The 15,533-nt window shown below is 42.8% G+C and overlaps 2 protein-coding genes and 2 non-coding genes across 4 annotated transcripts; 3 read left to right on the forward strand and 1 right to left on the reverse strand.

The window, feature by feature from the left end:
* Window positions 1–2,821: 2,821 nt before the first annotated feature.
* Window positions 2,822–12,431, reverse strand: cep63 (centrosomal protein 63). The gene is given in 13 exon segments (XM_051376093.1): window positions 2,822–4,630; window positions 4,721–5,063; window positions 5,146–5,348; window positions 5,502–5,588; window positions 6,752–7,160; window positions 7,267–7,410; window positions 7,623–7,768; window positions 9,280–9,465; window positions 9,585–9,698; window positions 9,815–9,937; window positions 10,167–10,262; window positions 10,553–10,730; window positions 12,187–12,431. Coding segments are annotated over 13 exon segments (2,334 nt in total). The 5' UTR covers window positions 12,291–12,431; the 3' UTR covers window positions 2,822–4,429.
* On the forward strand, window positions 11,695–11,766 carry trnap-cgg (transfer RNA proline (anticodon CGG)). The gene has a single exon. It is a non-coding gene; the product is annotated as a tRNA-Pro (tRNA).
* On the forward strand, window positions 12,201–12,272 carry trnap-ugg (transfer RNA proline (anticodon UGG)). The gene has a single exon. It is a non-coding gene; the product is annotated as a tRNA-Pro (tRNA).
* A 97-nt stretch (window positions 12,432–12,528) lies between the features above and the next one.
* im:7152348 (uncharacterized protein LOC559250 homolog) lies at window positions 12,529–14,521 on the forward strand. Its single transcript, XM_051376095.1, has 4 exons — window positions 12,529–12,695; window positions 13,086–13,461; window positions 13,894–13,998; window positions 14,083–14,521. Exons 2-4 carry the CDS (start codon window positions 13,127–13,129, stop codon window positions 14,126–14,128), a joined length of 486 nt encoding a protein of 161 aa, XP_051232055.1. The 5' UTR covers window positions 12,529–12,695; window positions 13,086–13,126; the 3' UTR covers window positions 14,129–14,521.
* Window positions 14,522–15,533: the final 1,012 nt, after the last annotated feature.

A 15,533-nucleotide genomic window follows, 5' to 3' on the forward strand; every position in this document is an offset into this window, starting at 1 on the left:
TGTGTGTAAGAGGAATGAGTCCTTTCCTCTCTGCCTGTCTGGCACGGTTTCCTTGGCATGGAGCACGGAGCAGGCTGATAAGAACTCGCCCCTCTGTCTCAGCAGCATTCCAAGTATCCTGCAGTGAATGTCCGGAGTCCCGCTGCACGAGATGGGTCTGGTCACAACCTGCACCCACTCCCTTGACCCCACCCTCCCAGAGTGTCCTCAGACTCAAGAACAATGAGACATTCCCATCAAATAAGGGACATGGCTGGAGCGAGAGGTGGGACACGAAGCACGACAGGCATGTTCTCTGAGGCCCCGCCATGGAATGTGCAACGAAGAATGCATGCAGGCTGCAACAATTCTGGGAAAAGTCATCTTATCTTGTAAAGGAAGTTCGGCAATTCATAAAAAGACATTTATCACGTCAGCCAAGGTGCAGCAACCTGTCAGAGCAACATGAATCATACTAAAGAGACACTTTTCACTTTCACACTTCTTTTGCACCAGTTAACCCCTTTTTGATACTGGTTTTAATCAATGAACGCTCAGAGAATCAAAGATATTCACGCCTCCCCAACCCTCCCTCATCAATCTCCTGCCAGTCCTGGTTTCAGAAATCCCCGCCAACCTGCATTCATTCTACAGAGATAACTCGGGCCTCTAAACAAACAATCTATCTTCATTCTTTATTCCCATGACAAGTTATGATCCCAGAGATAAGGAAAATTCCTCAAACAAATTCCTCAGATATCTCCCTACAAGATGGTCTGATAACGTGAACGAATTTCCCCACAGAGTATTCACTAAGTTTGCCAAATGTACTCACATTACTCGCATGTTGATTAGGCTTCATGTAGCCTCTAAGATGTCTGGTTTGTGACATAAAGCATTCAGTACAGTGTGGGAGAGCAGAGCATTCCTGTTTTAAGACAGGAGCAGGGAAAGTATCAGACACAAGCCCCTGAATTACTGGCTGATTGAGGACTATCTGACCTGGCACATTCATTACTGATGACCAATGTGACAACAGAGCACTTAAATTGCCCCCTCTGCTGCTCATTTGCAGTAGAGCAATAGCGCTAATGCTTGAATGAGTAAGTTAAGTAAATGGAATGGTCTTAATAGTGGTAAGTTTTTAACATTTTGCTCAATTAATGGGGCCAGTTAGGCTGTCTTTCACTGAGGTAAAACACACCTTCCTACTACAGTAGCATTCATTTAAAGCACCCCTCTGCTCATAAATGTGTTTTGATACATCAGTTTGATGTGTGACTGTAGAATGATTTACATGCAAGTGTGACACTAGAAGGTTGTCCTCACATTTACCTGCTTGGGGGGGGGGGGGTTCTCTGTGCTCACCTTAACTTTGAGTTCAACACCTGTACCTACGAGCAGGCGTTTGTAACATCACAACTAGTCTGAAAGCCAACATGTAATTTATTTATTTACACAAATGTGAGGCCTCCAGTGTACATAAACTGACAATGGACTTTTCAGTAAAGGAGATAGCTTGTATGTACAGTTACACTTTTGAAATAGAAAATATTTGCATATTTATAGATATTAGTTATTATTTTGATGTATTTTTCTGTGAGGTAGGAGCAGATGCATTTTAGAAATGTTTTTGTGGAAAGATTATATCAGACACAAATTATTTTTCAAAGCTTAATGTCTTATGTCATTGACCGTGTCCTAAGAGGGTCTTTAATATTCCTAAATAGTCAATTTGACCAAAAACATCTTATCGCAAGGTCCACTTACTTACTTGGGTCTTCAGAGACTTTGCATTCCTCAGTGTAGTTTGCTCAATAGACTGCTTAACTAAATAACCCTGACCCTAACTCCATCTGTTAAGGAAGGCCACAACGTGAGGCTGAAATCAAGAATTGGAATTGGTTTTTTTAAGATTTAGTACAGTACAGGGCCCAACCATACCAGCTTTTACTTTAACCTTACATGTCTAGTACGGTTCCGGAGGAAGCTTTCTGATGATGTCGGTTGGCTTGTGCTTATAGGTTTAAATTTTTTAGGGACGAGGGGGTGAAAAACATGAGCATTAACTAGGCAGAGAGGATCTTATGAATATTCATATATATATATATTGGGCTTTTTGCCTTTATTGGACAGTACAGCTGAAGGGCAACAGGAAAGAGGGGAGGAGAGAGAGGGGGGACCCAAACCCATGGCTGCTGCAGCGAGTACCCAGCCTTGTTAAATGGGGCGCCCTATCTTTTTTAACATTGTATCTTGCAAGTCAGCCAAGGTATTGGAAGTGCAATACTAAATTGCTGGAAATCCCCTTTAATAGCATAATGTAATCATTAGAAGCAAATAGTGATAATGCCTCCCAACCAATAAATAACCAAGATAATTCCTTTAAAGGGAAGGTGTCCTCTGTCTGCATCATAACTGCACCCATAACACTTGTCCTGACAGGGTTACGAGCCTAACGAGGGCAATTCAATTCATTAAATTAATCCATTAAGCATTTACTCAACCACCTTGTTGCCTAAAGCAAATTTTTCCTGTGAATCATTACGTAAATAAAGCAGTCCAAACTCTCCCTGGACTTGAATCAGCCTCATTCCTCCTGCCTTTTACTAGGCCCCTTCAAAGAATCTCCACATATAAAAACCTTTTCACCTTCCTCCAGAGAGAGCCAGAGGAATGCCTGCCTTGCCAAATTCCTCAGCGCTGTTTGTTGGGGCTTACAGTGCTAGTAACACAGGCTACCAAATACCAAAGTGAGAAGTCACTGGACTCAGGGGACTCCTGAACAGAACTCCTGTTTTGTTGTTGTAATAGTATGATAGCAAAAACAAAAAAACACATATTTCTTGAATTTCTTCCACTTTATTTCCATTCGATCAGTGCGTCCTTCATTAGGAGAGCAGTAAAATAGAACTATTCCCCTCTGGCCTTTCAGTGTTTCTGCGGTTGAGTGCCCCACATGGTTGATATTAACATTCCATCAGCTTTCTAATGATGAGGACAAAGCAGGCCGCAGGGGAAGGTTCATGACAGCATTGGCATGGTGCACACATTCCTGCACTTGACTAGCCCGAGGGCCTCTGCAGGGTGGGTAGGTGGCGATGGTGAGGGGTTTGGGAGACTAGTAACTGGGGGAAATGAGGAGAGCTGCAGTAAAAGCTGCCTTCTCTCCCTCCCTACTGTCTGAAATGTCAGGACAGACATGTACATATGTGGTATTTCTCCCAGCTGTGACAGACATGCAGGGAGGACAGACACGTCTTTGGCTCACAGCAACATTCTTTTCTATGGACGTAAATATAAAGCTTGTGTCAATGCTGCATTCCAGGCAACTTGAAAAATTGGAATATGCAGCGTCCTACGAGGAAAAGTGCAAAGGAACTCCAACAAGTAACTCATGTGGAATTCAGCAACCAAAAGTCAGCTATGTGAGGTCACACAAATATGACAGGCTGCAGGGCACAATGCACAATGACTGAAACTGTTTCTTAAGGCCACTTCTATCTATTAAAAGCACTGTTGGTCTGACAATAAAAGCTATGATTGCAGAGACAATCAGCATTTATTACTACTTACAAAGTGTTAATGTTAGCTTAAATATAAAGCACCTCCGGACCCCAAATTAAGCAGATTTACAGGGTTTTCCCAGCCAGAAAACACAGCATAAAACACCTTGGATAGAAAAGTAAAAAGAACCATTGGCTGTTATTGAGTTTCAGTTGCCGACCACCACCATCACTAACAGTTAAGGCAGTGTGTTAACTTTCTCTTGTCTTAAATGATAGCAAACTGGATGTCTTTTGTTTTTAGACTATTGCTTGGACAAAATAATATATCTGAAGATGTCACTTTGGGCTGTAAATTGTATTTTAACTGTTCTCTGATAATAACTGTGAGTGGCAGCCCTAAAGCTAACAATGCAGACACTTATTCTCACCACATTATCCAGCCTATGATGACACTGTTTAGTTTGTTTGTCTTGTTTTTTGGACTACTGACCCGGACGGGCCTTATGAAGGCACAGAAAGCTTGTCAGCTGCAGTCTTTGCGGTGTGTTCAAATGCATCTCCTAACAAAAGGCGTGAGGTGATGCAAAGCGTTTAATCAGTCAGCCTTTGTCAGCGCTTGCCCTTTAAGATCATCTTGACATGACAGGACAAAAATGTACCTCTAGTGAAAACACGCTAGCTAATCAACTACGTAAGACTATGTCATATGTGTAACTTGGCCTTCACTGTGGGGAAGGAGTGGGCTAGTGCTTATTTGCGCTTATGCTCAGTGCTGTGGCCTGACAGTACTAAGCAAGTTGAAAGGTAACTGGAATTTCTGAGGCACACACCAAATGCCCCACAAATGTCTCCACCGTGTACAATCTACTTAAGTACCACAACGTAGTCTTCGACGCTGCTGTTCAAGGCACTTTCTGTCATATTTATTCCACCTTACTCAATCACTGACCAGTCTGTACTGCAGTCTGGGCAGACTCTGGCCCTGAGCCACTTGGCAGGTACTTGGACACTGTCTTGGTGCTGTTCTCCCTCATACCCTCGATGTGGATGTCCAACCTCTGGAGCAGCTCTGTGGAGCGTAAGCTCTCTTCCTCCAGGAAACGAGAGACCATGCCGTCTGCGGGTGACACTGACAAAGACTCCTGAGAGGGAGGAAGAAAGACACACAACTGTATAGGAATGGAACTTTACCTTTACCACAACTTTGGATTATTATGTGTGACAAGACTCACCATTGGAGAGGCAGAGGGTATTTTTTTTCTGGACACTAAGGTCAGAGAGTCTTCAGAGCTGGAGCTTTGTCCCTCAGGAGGAGATTCGTTTGAGCTTAGGTTTGGCACTGAGTTTCTCCTGGTGAGTCTTGTGCTACTGGAGGAGGAGCAGGAGGATGCAGATGAATGAGACCTGCTGTCTTGGGCCTGGCTAGAGGAGTGCTCCCCAGAGGAATGAGACAGGTTGTGTAGCTGTTTGAAGAGTCTCTTAATCTCCCCTTCGGAGCGAGTGGCGTTCTCCTGCTGCTCAGCTTTCATTGCCTGCACATCCTCCTGGCGTTTTTGATGTCTGTTATCTTCACTGCTACAGATAAAACAAGAGGCATAAGGGTTCAGTTTCTTGATCTTTTGTTGGATGTGTGTGTGTCTGTGTGTATGCCGGGTACCTGTCCGGAGCAGGCTGTGGTTGGTCGGTCATGGCGTGGCTGAGCAGAGCTTGTTCATATTTGTCCTGACAGGTCCAGTTGGAGATCTCAGGTCGGCCGTGCATCATAGCGAGTGCCTGCCTTAGCTGCCGATTTTCTTGTTCCAGGCTGCTCAGAGATGACACATAACTCTCCCTCAGGGATGCAAGCGATGAATCCCCCCTCTGAGGATGCCGAAGTGATTCAGGAGGTAAAAAGCAGATAGAGATGAGTCAGATTTAGAAACAAGCACTGAGGCCAAATTAAGACAAGAATCCTGTCTGCTGCGGTCTGCAAAACTGTGTAATGACTACACAACTATGTCAAAGCAGACAAACCTTAGGTGACTGAGACTCCAACTTCTGCAGCAGACCCTTCAGCTGCTGGTTCTCAGTTTGTAGAGTCTCCAGCTGGGCCTGAGTCATCTGAGAAAGTCACAGACAAAGAAAAGTGTGACTTATTTTACCCCTGAGCAGATAAATAGGCTCCAGCATGATGCAGTTCACCTCAACCCTTTAGGGAAACGGAGTTAATGCCAAGACTATACAGAGCTATTCTCACCAACATGTCTGAATTGCCCAAGTCACATTTAGTTAACAGTTATGATAGCGATGTTACAGGGTCAGAACGAGTATGAATAGAATGCATTAATGCTAACGTAAAGGAAGCAGAACATGGTAAAGATGCAAAGATACAGATTAGAAATTAGTCTTGTTCTCTTTATCAAGAGTACTGTAGTAAAATCTTACCACTGTACAAAGAAAATAACATCTGTTTAATGAACCTTGAAAGACAGTCAATCAATTTGAGGAGGAGATTCTTCTCATGACAGAGCAGTCTCTAAAATGATTCAGTTCCTCTTGCTGTGTGTGGGAGTCCACAGCCATGCAAGCAGCTCTGTGAGTCTGTACTCAGGCACAGATGCTAACATGCTGATGTTTAGCACGTGTAAATTGACCATGTTCCCTATCTTGGTTTCGTGTGTCAGCATACCAACACTTGCTAATTCACACACATTACAAAATACAGCTGAGGATGATGGGAATTAGTTGTTAGTTTTTGGTCATTTGATCATAAACCTAGTAAAATAGACATTACAAAATAAACTAATAAATGACAAAATTGATGAGAAGGTTTATTGAGGGATTGACCATGACGGCCCTTGGTGAGTGTCCTGATGATGTCATTCTTTTAGGCTTCAACAGCAGTTGAAGTAGTTTTAAAGTGAGTGACGCAGCAACGCCTTCCACAATCATATCATTACTTTGTAACTCCCTCTCTCACACTAAATGCCAAACTGCGTGAACAGGGCTCTTCTTATGAGTCCTGTCATGTCTGAATAAAGCTGTAACACACACCCCTACTGTATCGCTGAATGAAAAAAAAAGAAAAAGGTTCCTGTTTCCTCACAAAGGTTCATTGTGACCGTAATTTCAAAACCTGAAAGGAATTCAAAACTGCCACAGTACACAAGTACAAACAATCTAAAGACTGACAATGATTTGACAGTTTGAGATGATCAAACACTCAAATATGTAATTGCAATGAAAATATAACGTCACAGGGCTGCGACTGTTTATGTGCTTACTTTAAGCTCAGCTGCCTTCTGTTGTGCTCGCTCCACCTCACTGCAGAGCTGCTGTTTGACGCTGGATGAAGAGCCACTCAGCGTGGAGATGGTGACGTCACGTTGGTGCAGCTCGGTGGTCAGCTTTGACACCTCCTTCCTCATTCCCTCCACCTCACCGCTGTGAGTCTGCTTCGCCCTTTGGAGCTCCTCTCTGAGCTGTACAATGAACCCAGAGAAGTCACAATACAGATGTTAATACACAAATAGAGTATGCACGTTGAAAACTCAAAGCTCCTGCAACATAACCAGACAGAGACGCTTTCTGACCTTTTTTACTTCCACAACAGAGGAATTGTATTCTGCTTTAATGCTCCTCAGTTCCTCCATCTTTGATTGGTCAGCTCTCTGTCGGCTCACCCTCTCCAGTCTGAGCAAATCATAAAAACATCAACATCATGTTGGTATCCAAATTCAAGACGCACACGTGTCAAGCTTATATGTGCAAAATAATAAAGATGAGGACCAGCATTCACCTCTCTTTGAGACATGCCAGTTCTGTCTTGAGATGAACCTCACATGCTTGGGCGCAGTGAAGTTTGGCTGCAGTCTTCTCCAGATCTTGTCTGAGGGTTTCCACACCAGCACAACCCTGAGCCACCAGACACTCCTCCAGAGAGCTGAGAAAATAAGAGACAATATAGTGCTTAACAGACCTCCATAAAAACTCTTTCCACACAACACACAAGCACTGAACTTGTTGTATTACAACTGCTCATCAGTGCATCCTGCCTACAGTATCAGTATAGAGCGCCCTCTTGTGTACTGTTGCTGTACTGCATCATAACGCAATGACTGAAAACACATTATTTACAGGTAGAAATCCACCCACCGAATGACTTGATCTTTAGCTTCCAGTACTTGGTTAAGTCTGGCAGCTTCATTACGAAGCCTTTGGCGTTCGAGACTGGCTCTCCGCACAAATGTATCCTGGGAGTTCAGGGTTGCGTGTAGTTCCTGCCTTTCCTCCGTAAGCACCTGTGGAGCAGCAGTTCATCCTCAGCTGATGAAGCGATATTCTAACGTCAAACACTACAGTACAAATCAACTGTTTGACATAATATCCTATTTCCATCCATATTGATTTAAAGCTCTACTGTTTGCATCTGTTGCTTGTATACTGGGGCAGATTAACACACAGGCAGACCTAGGCTGTAAATGTGAGCAGAGGCCAGACTGTCATGATTTTGTTAAAATTATTTAAAGTTGGTGGATTGATTAATGCAAATCAGGATTGTCTCATATCCGATGGTGCTATAGGGGCCACCCTCAGTCAGTCCTGTAATTTGACCTTATCTATCTAACATATATCTGCCTGCTCCATCAACAGCAGGACTCACAGGGTGGAATGACTGGAATAGTTTGGAGAATTACATACAGATTTTCAAACCACAACAATAGAAATGGATTTTCATGGTCACTGTTTCTTCCTCACAATGGAATTACATTTGTTTGACAGATTAACTAATTTCAAAGAGTTGGGAGGCTGTTATTTTCAAGATTATTGTGTGACTTTATCGGCCTGCATCTGGATCACAAAGCTACAATGAACTGAAAACTCCTCTGATGTAATATAATGTTCAGTTCAGAGATATGTTGGCGTACCAGTTTTACTATATAAGACAGTAAAACATTCTGATGGTACAATGCAGTTTTTTTTACTGTCGGTACTGTGATTATTACTGTTTTCAGAGAGCTTCAATTTGATTTGTGCCTGACTGTCTGTTGGACTAAAAGAAGCTGATGGATAACACAAGTTACAAAAAAGGGAAAAAAACATCTCAGAAAATATTACAATATTGTTTCACTTCAATAGCTTCTCTATCTTGCTTTTTCTGTGATGATAGGTGCCTCACAAAATGCACAGTCATATCATGATCATGATCACCTCAAAGTGGGGGACACACATTACAACTGCTGAGCCAATTATTAATATTATTTGGGTGTGGCGACTGATGGGACCACGTCGGACCGGTTCTGCTCTAGTCTGGGTCTGCTGGTTTTGGCAGATGAAATCATGTAGTGTGTAATATGTAAAGATTTGGATCTTGAGTCGCTGTCAGTCACTCTAATTAAGACGTGTTTGATATTTGCAACAGACATGGAGGTTTGTGGTGTGAGGGTGAACTAGACTTAAACTTAAATAGAGGAAAAACTGACTGAACTGTGGTAATAGAATGAATAGCTCTACAAAATTAAATCGAAGGCTTACCACTTTTTTTGGTCTTTCAGCTCAATGTTACGGCATATAAAGTGTGTAAGCTGTCAGTTGTTTTTTGGTGTTCCAGCTGGATTTGTTGAGTTGTCTATCAGACTCCAGTCATTACTGACCAGTGCTTCAGTGTGTTGTCTAGTGTATTAACTCCATCATCAGATATTACTCCTTCCTGACTGTCTAAAGACTAAAAGAATGTGTGTAAATTGTTGAAACTGTCTTTACGTCTGGTTTGTCCAGTCTTTAATCTGCCCCAGCTTGTATACAGTCCTACCCTTCTGCTAACCTGCTGCTCTCTCTGGTACTGTCCCAACCACATCTCGAGGGGTCTGAGGCGTTCCAGTTCAAGCTCCTGTGAGTGCAGGCTGCCCTGAGCCTTCTCCAGCTGAGTGCACAGATGTTGCACCTTTAAGCAGCACTCCCTGTGCTCCTTCTCCTTCTGCAACAATTCCCACTGGGTCTGCAAATCAAATGACAAGAGAATATGTGTGAAAAAATAACCTCCACTTAGTTTCAGCATTAAACTGTCTGAATTGACATTGCTGCGCTGTCATGATAAGGTTATTAATCTGCACTTACTTTCATGTGTGTGAGCTCATCAGTCAGGCTCTTATTTTGGGCCTCCAGCGCTGTCAGTTGTTTTTGGTATTGGCTGCGTTGCTGCCCCCACTCTACAGAACGCTGGTGATATTCCTGCAGGAGAGACAAGGACGATTGTACTCCACATAACCAGTAGATGGCAGTATAAGGCAAGCTGTAGGTGACTAGTGAACAAGAATATAAAAGGAATTGTACTAATGTTGTTGTACCTCAATCTTCCCATTGAGTCGGGTCACCTCTGAACGGTCTATGTCTTTAGTATTCACTCCTCCAGGGATCTCCTTGAGCTGTTTGCGCTGAAGCTTGTGGTAACTTCTCTTTAATTTATCTAACTGCAGGAAAAAAGTGTTCGTGATAAATAACTTTTAATCATCATCATCATCATCATCATGTTCAGTAAGTTGAATAAGCTCTGAGATGGTTTTGTTAGTAGGTTAAACTGGTTGATAAGGATTCAATTATCAAAGTAAACCTTGGCTCTGCAAATCTGTAAACTACCAATTCATCCTGGGATTTTCAAGATATGTTGAGGAACTTGAATTGAAAGGCTGTTTGTCTCACCTCTTCCCGGACTTTGTGCAGTTGCTGCTCATACTTGGTAACTAACTCTTGCCGACCAGGCTGGACTTCTTCCAGCTGCTTGTGAAGCAATCCAATCTACAATCAGGGGTGATGACAGTAAAGGTATTGTAAAAATGTTGGTAAACATCAATGTGATAATTTAGAAACATAAGTGCCATGCAGAGTGTGTGTGGTCATCATGCTGTAATACAACACAAAATTATATTACAAGAAAAGAATGATGGTGAATGACTGCAAATGTTTTCCATCTCTCTCTCTCTGTTACTCATACAACAAAAAATATTAGCTCTCTAAGTTCTCCTCAACAAAGAAACAGAGACCCCTCACTGGTTCATTAAAAGTTTAAAAAGGATCTGCTACTGCACCTCCAGGTCCCTCCGTTCAATGAGATTCCTGGAAGTCAACAGTTCCTCTTCCCCACTTTTCAGCCTGAGCTCCATGGCCTGCATCTCAGCCTCCCACTCCCTCTTCTGATGGTTGATCATAATATCAATCTGCCTCATCAGCTCCTGAAGCTCTGGCTCACATGATGACAGGACAGAGCTGGAATACACATATTACAAAATATCAAAACATAGTGATGTTTGTTAAATCCGTTAAAATACCACATAACCACGAGATTGCCATCTCTGCATGAGCTCACCATCACTGGTTGCTTGTGATATTAAAAACATTAGCTCAAGTTAGTTAGCTAATCACTGGCTTTAGCCACATTTACCTTAGATCAGGATTCTGTAGAGATCCCAGAGACGCCGCCATCTGTTTGGAAGTCATACTGTCAGTATATGAAGTCTTGTAAATATCTAACAGCCTACTGGTTCCGTGGACACTTTTAGCTCGCCTCAAGTTAAGCTATCTAACGTTACTAGCTACTTTTAGCTCCCCACTAACCTAGCAACCTCTGACAGCATTGACGTTACTACCTGACCACAACAACGGCGCCCGTTAAATTCACGAGTTGAAATTAAACTTAAATTATATTAATTTGGTTTGTATTACGGATAAGGCAAATTACTAACGCTTTTAACATGGTTAGCTGGTTTCAGAGCGCCTAGCAACGTTTGTTTACATCGTTAACTGAACTACACAGACAGCTGCATTAGGCACAATGGACTTCCTGATGAGAGGCGGTAACTCCGCCTCCAACCTGTGACCTCAGCACGCTGTACGTCCAGAGTGCTGGGTCAGGTGAGGCCATACATCCAGATATGTTTGTCATCTTATATAGAATTTAGATAAAGTCTTTTGTAATGAAAACTAAATTAGAATATTAAACCAAGCGTGTTACAGTACAAGATACCAGAGTACAGCCCTGTCTACATTCCACACAACAAAGCTTTTTACTACAACCACGATAGTCTGGGGCAAAATTGACACTGGGATTGCAACGATTATTATTCTCTATTATTATTATTATTATTATTATATAAAACATTATGAACAGTACACCCAAGCAGAGCAGAGTTGTATTTATTAAGTGAAGTTGTTCCGCGCTTCTGGAACACGTGGCTCGTTGGTCTAGGGGTATGATTCTCGCTTCGGGTGCGAGAGGTCCCGGGTTCAAATCCCGGACGAGCCCTCTTTTTTTTGGGCCGTCACTTTCACAACAGCTAGCTAACGTTATATGCTAACGCTAAGCTGCAGCCGACTGGAGAAGATGTGCAGCAGCCCGCTTGTCATTTGACTTCAAATAACATTATCGAGAACGCTAATTAACTAACGTAACGTACATTATTGTAGTGGAGGTTGTTGTCTGTTGCTGCATGACTGACTTAAGAGACTGGATTTTGCTGTTTCAAAAACATATAGCTTACCCTCCTGGTTTTATCCTAACGTTAGCGTTAGCTAGCAGGTAGCTCCAACATATGAACGGCTGTGCTAAGAGAAACTTACGAGTGTTGTGAGTTTTTGAGTGGAGAAGACCTTAGGGGAGTAAAACAAGGTAAATTAACATCATGATTGAAATGACAACTGGTCAGATATTAAAATGCACACATACCAGTGGGAAAGTGTGGCTCGTTGGTCTAGGGGTATGATTCTCGCTTTGGGTGCGAGAGGTCCCGGGTTCAAATCCCGGACGAGCCCAATCTTTTCACAGAACATGTTTGTCAATTTCTAAGTTAATTTTAACATGTATAACGAAGTTGTTCACGATCCTGCTCCCTTGGTCGACCCAAGCTAGGTTTATCATCACTGTTTGCCTATACCCTCCATACCCGTCCCTCCACCTGCTCTCCGTCAAACACTGAACAAAGAGCGTCTCCACCGCCCCGCTTCCCCAGCTGTTGCGTTGTGAGGGTTTGGTCTGTGAGAAGAGAGAGCGACGTTTCTGTCCCGCCCCCACAAATACACCAGACACTCCTGAACAGGCGGCAGACGAGCTCTCCCTCTCCATTCACTGCACTGTGGCTGTGCTGTACACTCCAAAAGGGACAATACTCTTAAATAGGTCTGAAGGAGCACCGTCTGTTCTGGGAATAACGTTATTACATAGGCTTCAAGTTTACTGTAAGTACGCTTTACAGACATACATTATTTTTATTATTCTAAACTTTTTCCTTCATTTAAATATATATATATATATTTAGTAGTATGGTTTGTGTTTATGGATGTTCATTATAGTGCTTTTCAACTCCAGTTGCTCTCTGTATTGTACAATCTCTCAAAATATAATTCTGACTTGATTTGGCAGAAATAACAATAACACAAGTGTCATCTGAGAGAACTCTCTGAAAATGTAAATAAATAAGATAAGTAATGGATTTTTAGTTCAAATCTGCTAGAAAAACAAAAAAAACCTCTTCAAATATTACTGCTGTGATAGGGTGTATAATTGATATCCAGCAGCACTATCTAATAATCCACAAATTCAATTTTGACTCCTTTTGATCCTTGCAGTCAACCCGGTACTTTCTGTGGTCCACCACTTCAGCCTGACCATGGTTCTGTGTGAGGACGACGAGTGCAGTGTCTGCCTCTCGCCCTACTCCCGGATGGACAGGATCCCCCGGGTACTCCACTGCAGGCACACCTTCTGCGACCTGTGCCTGGAGACTATGTCGGAGGCCAGGAGCGGGCTGCTCACCGTGGGCTGCCCTTTGTGTCGTCGGGTGACCTGCATAGGACGCGGCCTCAGCCTGCAGGAGGCTCTGTGGGTCAACAGCAGGCTGTGGGACCAGATACCAGAGGAGGAGGAGGCCGAGGAGGAGGAGGAAGATGGACTGAAAGGAGAAGCTGAGGTGGAGAGGATGGAGACTAAACAACCAACAGAATGGTGGGTTCAGCAGACACGTACATGGGCAAAATCTAAACTGGTTCTCTGCAATTATAGGTTCAGTTTTCTGGTGTGTGGGGATTTTCAGGACTGTTTACATAAGCAGATGACATCTACAAACAGAAAACTGTGTGACCTTTGACCTCTTGATTTTCAGTTTTCTTGTAAGTGGCCGCAATATTAAGAGCTTTACTGTATGCTATTGCTGTGGACAGAAAATGTTAAAAAAACAGACAAATAGAGAGTAGCATCTCTTTAAAACTGGTGTTGAATTTGAAGAATTGGAACCTGGATCCTAAAAAATTCCAGCCATACCGACCCATTCACACATCGATGTAAATCAGTACGTTTGTCCACAAAGACTCTCATTAGCACCTCAGCTCGGCAGTGCCACATGAAATACTGTCTAACACAGGAACTTTTACTTTCCAGCGTTTCCTCCAGGTCTGCCAGAGCCAAGCTCAAACTGCCTGCGTTCTTCAGAAGGTTCAGTCTGACAAAGCAGAACCAGGAAAGGATCGTGCCCGGCAGTAATGTGTAAGTTCTGACTTAAATGGCTATAATAACAAGGAGAAATTTAGTGAAAGTGTGGACTAATATTTGTTTTTTGTTTTTTTAAAGGGAAATGAAATCGTGGCGCCGGCTTTCGACTGAAGAGTCTGTTTAAAAGGAGGCAGACGAAGGAAGATGTGACAGCTCCTCTCAGGATATTATTTGGTAGACGCCGCTAGAAGACTCGACTCAACCTCGTCAGTGGAGAGAAAGTTGAGGCCGTTAGGACTGAGAATCCATTTGTGTTCCTGTCAAGACATTGTTTTGTCCCCAGCCAAAGGTGCCCTGTCTCCCCTTTATTTATTCTAGGCTTAATTCTCCCAGCTGGTGCTGTGGGATTTGGTTCAGCTGTCCCAGTGGGACTCACACCCAAAGACCCCCCTCGTAACAGATGGTCTCCTGAGGACGTTCCCTTTCAGCCACTGCTGAACATTAAACATAACTTTTTGTTCTTTTTATTTATGATAGCTAGCTGACAAAGTATTTAATAAAACTATTTTTGAAAGAATGTTTTTGTATCTGTGTTTTCATTTACTAATTAATGCTGATGGTCCCACTTGGCTCTGTCATCTGAAAGAATCATGAGCTCAAAGCAAAAAATGTGACAGTCTTCTTCTTCACTGTGTACATCATTTATATGACACATTAAGTATTTAAGTGACTGAGAGTAAGTGAAGTCAGTAGGAGATTTTGGAACAGCATAATGTGAATATTACTTTTTGTGGGCTTGATGCACAACAAAAACATGCCACAAAAGACTCGTTCAACCATGAAAGCAGATTATAAACTCCATTCAACGAGCATCTGGCAAGTTTTCCATGTTTGAAGATATTACTGGATCATTATTTTATTCTTTTGTGTTACCGTATGTGCAGATATCAGCTCAGAAATATACAGCGCAGACCATTCTGAGACCAAAAGAGAATTAAATCTCAGCTCAAGGTCACTGTTAAGTATTATAATGTCTGGCATCCCAGTCATATTAAGGTCACTGTTGTTTTATCTGTTTGGAGACACGCTGGATGAAGCAAGATATCCGTTAGTTGTCACACTGGTTTGGTAGCCAGCTAGTTGTAACAGGCTGTCTCAACTGTATGCCTGTGAGACACACTTGGTCATATTTTGATAGACGGTGTGTCAGTTGGCCTTTCAGTAACATTTATGAGTTCCCACGGTTAAGTATTATCAGTGACATCACCTCCTCCACGATGCCAAACACGGAGCCGCATCCAAGCTCTAAACGAACTGGCATCAGCAGTGTTGGCTGTCACAGCTGCAGTCTGGACTACAGCAGGAAGGCAGCAACCCTGCAGGGAACAAACAAACAGAGCAGGATTGTGAAAATGGCAGAGTACCAGTTTCAGTTTCGCAATGTATTTACTGGCTCCCAGTGCCGTGCTGGTAGTGCTGATCACTGGGATTAGGGTGGAACAGAACAGGAAACGACTCGCAGTGCAGGTTGGCAGTTTGTGGAAGTAGAACTTAGATCATTTACTGAAGTAAAAGTTGCAATACTACAA

The sequence above is a fragment of the Dicentrarchus labrax genome, unplaced genomic scaffold (genome assembly GCF_905237075.1).
Source record: "Dicentrarchus labrax unplaced genomic scaffold, dlabrax2021, whole genome shotgun sequence".
Lineage (NCBI taxonomy): Eukaryota > Metazoa > Chordata > Actinopteri > Moronidae > Dicentrarchus > Dicentrarchus labrax.

Bases quoted from the DNA above. Each gene is read 5' to 3' on its own strand.
- im:7152348 (XM_051376095.1), top strand. From the start codon at position 13,127: ATGGTTCTGTGTGAGGACGACGAGTGCAGTGTCTGCCTCTCGCCCTAC. The intron at 13,462-13,893 runs GTGGGTTCAGCA...TTTACTTTCCAG, and splicing joins ACTAAACAACCAACAGAATG to CGTTTCCTCCAGGTCTGCCA. The intron at 13,999-14,082 runs GTAAGTTCTGAC...GTTTTTTTAAAG, and splicing joins ATCGTGCCCGGCAGTAATGT to GGAAATGAAATCGTGGCGCC.